Source organism: Mytilus edulis, chromosome 11 (assembly GCF_963676685.1).
Source record: "Mytilus edulis chromosome 11, xbMytEdul2.2, whole genome shotgun sequence".
Classification (NCBI taxonomy): domain Eukaryota; kingdom Metazoa; phylum Mollusca; class Bivalvia; order Mytilida; family Mytilidae; genus Mytilus; species Mytilus edulis.
In genome coordinates, this window is record NC_092354.1 from 8,206,831 (window position 1) to 8,215,990 (window position 9,160).

A 9,160-nucleotide genomic window follows, 5' to 3' on the forward strand; every position below is an offset into this window, starting at 1 on the left:
TTTTTTTTTTTTTGATAATTGTAATTGATGTTACCTTAAATCGGTCATTTGTCCAAGACAACTTTTTAATATGTTTTGATAATTGTATCAGGAGTCAACTTAAACCAATCAAAACTTAACTATAAAATTAAAAAAAAAAGTTCAATAAATTTTACCACTTTTTGGACAATTTTGTTATATGTATTGATTATTGTATTTGATGTGACTTTAAATCGGTCATTTGACCAAGACAACTCTTTAATATGCATTGATAATTTTATTTGATGTTGCCTTCAATCGATCATTTGACCGAGATACTTTTTAATATGTATTGACAAATGTATTTGAAGTCAATTTGGATCAACCAAACCTTCATTATAGAAGTATAATACTTTTTTTAGTGAATTTGACCATTTTTTTGATAATTGTAATTGATGTTATCTCAAATCGGTCATTTGACCAAGACAACTTTCTAATATGTATTGATAATTGTATTTGATGTTACCTTAAAATCGGTCATTTGACCAAGACAACTTTCTAATATGTACTGATAATTGTATTTGAGGTTACCTTAAATCGGTCATTTGACCGAAATACTTTCGAACATGTATTGACAAATGCATTTGAAGTCAATTTGAACAAACCAAACCTTCATTATAGATATATAATACTTTTTTATAAATTTTTACCACTTTGGGGATAATTCATTCAGATGTTACCTTCAATTTACCATATTTATAGGATAAATGTAAATGATACAACAAACCTGTTGTTTGTATATTGATAACTTATCGACATTTTACTGTAAATTTGAATTTTTTTTTCATAATTGTAATTGAGGTTACCTTAAATCGGTCATTTGACCAAGACAACTCTTTAATATGTATTGATAATTTTATTTGATGTTGCCTTCAATCGATCATTTGACCGAGATAGATACTTTTTAATATGTATTGAAAAATGTATTTGAAGTCAATTTGGATCAACCAAACCTTCATTATAGAAGTATAATACTTTTTTTAGTGAATTTGACCATTTATTTGATAATTGTAATTGATGTTATCTCAAATCGGTCATTTGACCAAGACAACTTTCTAATATGTATTGATAATTGTATTTGATGTTACCTTAAATCGGTCATTTGACCAAGACAACTTTCTAATATGTATTGATAATTGTATTTGATGTTACCTTAAATCGGTCATTTGACCGAAATAATTTCTAACATGTATTGACAAATGCATTTGAAGTCAATTTGAACAAACCAAACCTTCATTTTAGAATTATAATACTTTTTTAAGTATATTTTACCACTTTTTGGATAATTCAATCAGATATTACCTTCAATTGACCATATTTATAGGATAATTGTAAACAATACAACAGCAAACCTGTTGTTGGTATATTGATAACTTTTCGACATTTTACTGTAAATTTGAATTTTTTTTGATAATTATAATTGATGTTACCTTAAATCGGTCATTTGACCAAGACAACTTTCTAATATGTATTGACAAATGTATTTGAAGTCAATTTTGACCAACCAAACCTTCATAATAGAATTATAACACTTTTTTAGTAAATTTTACCATTTTTTAGATAATTCATTCAGACGTTACCTTCAATTGACCATATTTATAGGATAATTTTAAATAATACAACAGCAAACTTGTTGTTGGAATATTGATAACTTTTCGACATTTTACAGTAAGTTTGACCATGTTTTTGATAATTGTAATTAATGTTATCTTATATTGGTCATTTGACAAAGACAACTTTCTAATATGTATTGATAATTGTATTTGATGTTACCTTAAATCGGTCATTTGAGCAAGACAACTTTCTAATATGTATTGAAAATTGTATTTGATGTTACCTTAAATCGGTCATTTGACCGAAATACTTTCTAACATGTATTGACAAATGCATTTGAAGTCAATTTGAACAAACCAAACCTTCATTATAGAATTATAATACTTTTTTAGTAAATTTTACCACTTTTGGGATAATTCATTCAGATGTTACCTTCTATTGACCATCTTTATAGGATAATTGTAAATAATACAACAGCAAACTTGTTGTTGGTATATTGATAACTTTTCGACATTTTACTGTAAATTTGACCATTTTTTTTAAAAATTGTAATTGATGTTATTTTAAATCGGTCATTTGACCAAGACAACTTCAGAATATGTATTGATAATTGTATTTGATGTTACCTTAAATCGGTCATTTGAGCAAGACAACTTTCTAATATGTATTGAAAATTGTATTTGATGTAACCTTAAATCGGTTAATTTTCATAGGGGCATAACCCTACCAATGAGTCGTTGAATCTTTTCGATCCAAATGTAACAAAGAACCGGGGTCTGGTCCTGAACAAATTTCACTCTTCGTTTTTTTTCTACCTATTACGGTTACGGTGTTGGAACGATAACAAGGTTTTGGGGTTTCGGAGGGATTACTCCGAGACGTGTCGGAGGGATTACTCCGAACCGAAAAAATATTTCGACTCACAGGGTGAGTTCCAGATAGGTATTCATGACACCAATACAAAGTGTGAACATGAAAGCGACATGGGTTACGGTTACGGAGGGAAATTTTGTCAAAGTTTGGCGGAACAAAAAGAATAATAATAATAATAATAATAATAATAATAATAATAATAATTAAAAACCAATTGTTCAGAGAACCATTGATGGTCTTTCCACCAGTAATGATTTTTTTATATGAAAATATTAAAATTTTGTTTTAAATGTCAATTTCAGCGTCAAATGACAACTTATTGTACGCTGATTCCAAAAATATAAGGTTTCTCTACAATAAGATATAAATAAGGGAGATCATTTTTTACTTCCGGTTCAAAATATGTTACTTCCGGTACTGTCTTATAGTTTACTTGACGCTGATTCCAAAAATATATGGTTTTACATACTTTTACAATAATTTATTACAAAAATTAGCTACTTCCGGTTAGCTTTATCAACGTCATACTGCTTGCAACCTAATGCAAAAAGTCTTATAGCTTTAACATGAATACATATGAGGTAAAAACAAAGGTCAAAATCTAGAACGTTAAATTAACATATGACCTTGAGCTCAATTTCAAGGTCATGAACCAAGGACCTCAAATCAAAAGACTCTAGGTCTTTACTTTATATTGTTAATCAGTTATATTACCATACGACTGATATTAAATATAAAAGGGGGAAAAACTCGCAGCAAATGTTTACGTACCCTTTCGACTAAAATTTATGTGTAACTACATGTCGCAACTATCAATTATGTGAAAATATTTTGTCGATATCTTATAAGATTTACGAAAATAAGAGATAACAAGCCAAAATCAAAAAAATAATCATGACCTTGACCTTTGAACTTGACCTCATTTTAATTTTTTTGGACCAAGGACCTCAAATCAAAAGACCCTAGGCCTCTAACACTTATGGTTTTCCAGTTAAAAATGCATATCACTTATATCAAAAATAAAAGGGGAAATAACTCTCATATGGAGTCTCCGTATAGCTTCGGTCAAAATAAATCAAATCATCCTGAGGATATAACGAGCAATTTGGTAAAATATATTTGTCGGTTTCTTATACGGTTGCGAATATTAAGCGATAACAAGAAAAACAGTGTTCGAGGAGATAACTCTTACACTGAAAAGATTTTGGTTACGCGGTGTCAGTTACAAAAGCGTAATAACTGTTCAATATCATATACCATATGTCTAAGCGACATCTTGCGAAACAAAAAAAACATCGAAGGAACACAAAGTTGGCGGAAGAAAAAAAATAATAATCAGAAGAAAACCAATAGGTCTTTCCACGGAAAAGTGGAAAGACCTAATAATCAGAAGAAATACAGTAAGGTCTTTCCCTTTTGTAAAAGGAAAGACCTTAATAATCAGAAGAAATACAGTAAGGTCTTTCCCTTTTGTAAAAGGAAAGACCTTAATAATAATACTAATAATAATCAGAAGAAATACAGTAAGGTCTTTCCCTTTTGTAAAAGGAAAGACCTTAATTATTATAAACATTAAAGTCCAAATAAATAGTTCAACAGCTTCAGTAGTTCGTATATCCAGATTACTTCCCTTTGTATCGTTATGACGGTTATGGTATCGTTATGACGATCATGGTATCGTTATGACGGTTATGGTATCGTGCACGACAGTTCCACTATAATATGTAGATATGTTGTTTGCTGAATTATGTATGATTACGTTCAATCTGTATGACCACTCCTTAACACCGCAGCAGTGTATTACTCTGGTGCAGGCTGGAACCTAGTAATAATATAATTGGACAAACTCTTTAGTACGATTATCAATTTAGATATGCTTTTTACATGCACGTTCATGTAACATAAACATAAACTCTATAATCTCACGTTCATAAAATGAACATATGTATTTTATTAATTTACGAAGCTAAATATGCACATACATTGTATATGTAGCCAAATGTGTCATACTGTAATAAATATCATGATTTGCATGATAGTTTCACGTACATAAGCAAATTCGGAACCTTGTACACATAAATATCACGTACATTCAATTTGTACCCTTAATTAACAATCTTGTTCTTGTTCACTAGTAAACCGCAAATATCTGGATATTGTTTTCATATCTTTAAATCCGTTTACAAAATATTCTAAATTATACAATTTACATAATGGAAAATTATCTGCAGAAGTCTGAAAGTTTCGGAAATTTGATAAACAAAGTAACATACAGAAAAGTATATATAAATATATGTAAGAATAAAACACTTACCTCGGAATTGATGCACTATATACAGTAGAACCATGGTAGGTTAAATTTAGCTAACAAATATTAAATGCTCTAAATCCCCAGCAGAAATGAAATGACAACGTGTCCAAAGAAATCATCTGACCTCTGTTTAAAAATAGCCAAACTTGTCCGAAGAACTCGATTGACCACTATTTAAAAGTAGTCAACAGGTGTGTAAATAGGCCAAGCCTAATCAGTGTTCGTTTAAACATAGTTGAACCAAACTTAGGCCAAACGTAAATATATACATAAAAGCGTATGTTAAAACTTTGTATAAAATAAACCGTGAACAATAGGCGTCCGGCGCAAAGACTGCAAGCGCAATTCTCTGATCATGACGACAATTTCACAAATCGTTATCTATATACAAGCTTGACTGAATAAATATGTGAATAACTCTATAAAATACATCTGGATCGTGACATCACCTCCCAAATTTAAGAAAGTATTCTTACTTTCATTTATCTCCACGATCCTATATACGACTAAAAAAATCTGCTCCAGCGTTGTCCTTTCCTTTGATGGCAACAATCCTGAACCTATGCGGCTGTTACAAGAGTGACCATCTCATCAATCGTGCATTTGCAATTTTAGACTTTTGCAAATATATCAAAGGTTGATGGTCGGTCTCTAATATAAACTGTTTACCATATAAATACCTTTGAAATTTGCTGATTGCCCATACAATGGCTAGGCATTCTTTCTCGATAGTGGAGTAATTTCGTTCACTAGCTTTCAGTTTTTTACAAGCATACGATACAGGTAATCTAATATTATCTTCATCCTGTAGCAGTATAGCGCCTATTCCATTATCAGAAGTATCAGTTTGAAGGATAAATACCTGAGAAAAGTTCGGCAACTTTAAAACAGGAGCTTTTAATAATGCATTCTTCAAACTGGAAAATGCTCTTTCATGAATAGCTTCCCAACGTACCTGATTTGGTTGTCCCTTTTTCGTCAGATCAGTAAGCGGACTAGCTATATCTGAGAAATTGGGAACAAACTTTCTGTAAAATTCAGCCATGCCAATGAAACTTCTGACTTGCTTCTTGGTTGTAGGCCTATGAGCATTTTTGATTACCTCTATTTTATCTGGATTTGGTGAAAGACGATCTGTTTTAACAATGTGACCTAAAACTTCAAGACTGCTATATGCTATATAACACTTTGAGGGCCTTGCTGACAAATTAGCGGATGCCAACCTCTCAAATACACTCTCCAAAACCTCCATATGGTGATTAAAAGAACGTGTGTACACTATAATATCGTCAACAAAGTTATCAACGTTTTCCAACCTTTCTAAAACTTTTCTCATAGAACGTACAAAAGTAGCACCACTATTGACCAAGCCAAATGGCAGAACCTTGAATTGGAACAATCCTCTAGGTGTTTGAAATGCTGTTTTGGGTTTTGTAGCATCCACATGACTAATTTGCCAATATCCCTTAGTTAAATCAATTTTAGATATACACTGATAACCAGACAACTTTGAAAACATCTCTTCTATATTACCCATCGTTTCTGCGTCGTAAATTGTAATACTATTTAAACCTCTAAAATCTATACAAAACCGATTACTCTGATCTTTCTTCTTCACAATCAAAAATGGACTTGAATAAGGACTATCAGATCGCTCAATGATATCCATTTCTATCATCTTATCGACTTCCTTATTTACCGTGTCTAGCATAGCATATGGTATGGGATAAGGTTTAAATCGAACAGGATCATCAGAGGTCAACTTGATATCGTGCTGTAGTACATTTGTCCTACCTGGAATATCTGTTAACACGTGTGAGAACTTATCTAGTAAACACTCTGCCTTAACTGTTTCATTTGCTTTTAAAGCTTCGTTGATATGAACATCTCGTAATGTCTCCTTACCAACTGCAACGGGCGTTTCGATTAACTCACTTTCGTAATTGTCTACATCGTCTGTATCTTCATTTTCGAGATCTATAACTGATACTGTAGCAACAAAACCTACCTTGTGATCTGGTGCACTAACGCACACGTTAGTTTGCTCACGTTCAACATACAGTTTCAACATGTTGACATGAAACATTTTAAGTTTACCTCTCATATCAATTCTGTAATCAAGATCACTTATCTTTTCTACTATAGAGAATGGTCCTTTCCAATGCATCAGCAACTCATTTGCTTTAGTAGGTAGTAGCACCAATACCTTTTGACCTACCTTCATCTTCCTTGAACGTGACTTTCTGTTATATATACGTGACTGTTTACGTGACGCTTTCTCCAAGTTTTGTTTAACCAATTCACAAGTCGATTCCAATCTTTCTCGTAAATTGATAACATACTCGTATGTGGACCTCACTTCAGGATCAGTAATTTCTCTAGTCCACAATTCTTTAAGAATTGTCATTGGACCTCTGACTGGCCAACCATATACCAATTCAAATGGGGAAAATAAAACACTCTCCTGAGGTACTTCTCTGTAGGCAAATAATGCTGGTCCTAAATACTTATCCCAATCTCGCGGACGCTCTGCACATAGTCGTTTCAACATCAGCTTCATCGTACCGTTAAACCTTTCAACGAGTCCGTTACACATAGGATGATACGGTGTGGTAGTAAGCTGCCGAGGAGAAATCAGTCTACTCACCTCAGACATTAAATTGGAAGTAAATTGTGCGCCCATATCTGTCAACATCTCTCTTGGAAAACCTACCCTACAAAATATATCAACCAATGCTTCTGCTACCCTTTCTGTCTCGATAGATGGTAACGCTACTCCTTCTGGATACCTTGTAGCGTAATCAACAAGTGTTAGTATATAACGATTTCCTTTATCAGTTACTGGTACTAAAGGTCCAACTATATCTACAGCTACTCTGCGAAAAGGTACATCTATGATAGGGGTTTTACCCAAAGGAGCTCTAACTTGCTTACCTTTTGGTACAGTGCGTTGGCAAATATCACAGGACTGGCAATACCGCATAACATCGGATTCAACTCCTGGCCAGTAAAACTCTGATAATACATGATAAACTGTACGTCGTGTAGCCAAATGTCCCGCCATCAATGACTCGTGTGCTAATTTCATGACATCGCTTCATTAAACTTCAGGAACGACCAACTGACGGAATAACTTACCATTTTCTACTTTTGGCGACATAAATTCTCTATACATAAGTTTCTTCTTCAATATGTAATTTACCTTTGTACAATTGGTCTTCTCAAAGTTTCTGCCTTCAGCTACATACTGTCTAAGCTTCGACAAACTTGCATCAGACTGCTGTTCATGCTCAATGTCCTCTAGACTAACATCCTTAATACTTCCTGGAACTTTTAATTTCGGATATGGATTATCTCTCTTCTTCGCTTGCTGTCGAGTTACTACACTTACCGTCGGAGATATATCGGGATCATAAGGCTCCCTAGCACCATCTATGTTTCCTATAATAACATATAAGGGTTGTTCCATACACCATGCTTTTACTTCACCTTGATAATAAGGACTGTCTATAGTAATTATAGCTATAGGTACTTTAACACTCGATCCATCAGCTAATACACATGTCTGATCATCATCTAGAAAACAATCTATACTTACAAGACTTTTCTTTATAACAACTCCATTACATCCTGTATCGCGAAGTACTGTCACAACACGGTTACCTAACTTACCTTTAGCTACAGGCATTTTGATTGGTTTCTTTTCACACTGTTCAGATATTGTTAGATTACTTACCTGTGTAGTGATAATGCTATCAGTAAGAGTAATAACATTACCACAAATAGGAGTTTCCTTTCCACGTGAACCACTATTCTGTACAGTTCGATATCAAGTGATCTGATTTGTTGCACTTAAAGCACTTTCTATCAGATCTGTTTCCACCACCATACCCTCCTGTATGTCTATTTCTATCTCTGTCATTTTGCTTTGGCGATTCTTGGTTCCGTGCATTGTTTGGTGTTTGTAAGCATCTAGGGTTATTTTATTTGTTGAGGGTTAAATTCTCTGATCGTAAATATCCAAAGCAAAGATCAAATTATAAAAAAAAACAATAATATAATTTTCTAATATATATTGACAATTGTATTAGGAGTAAAGGTGAACCAACAACAGCTTTAATAAAAAAAAATATATAATTTAGCCACTTTCTGAATTATTGTCTCAGTTGAAATATTTGTATAAAATGTACACTTAACCTGCCATCGGTGTATTGTTTAGTTTTCTTTTCAGCAGCTTCTTTACCAACAGCAATTTCGAAAGCTTTTTTTTAACTCAATTCACTTATGGATAACAATTTCCTTTGGATGGTTTTTGGATACAATCCACAAACAAGTATATCTCTTCCTCGAAAAATGCATTGAATTGACAAATATCAGCTAGTTTTCTAAGATTTTCTAAACAAT

General features: G+C 32.7%; 1 protein-coding gene across 1 annotated transcript; it reads right to left on the reverse strand.

The window, feature by feature from the left end:
- Positions 1–5,016: 5,016 nt before the first annotated feature.
- On the reverse strand, positions 5,017–8,515 carry LOC139495062 (uncharacterized). The gene is given in 1 exon segment (XM_071283215.1): positions 5,017–8,515. A coding segment is annotated over 1 exon segment (3,117 nt). The 5' UTR covers positions 8,445–8,515; the 3' UTR covers positions 5,017–5,327.
- Between the last annotated feature and the right edge of the window lie 645 nt (positions 8,516–9,160).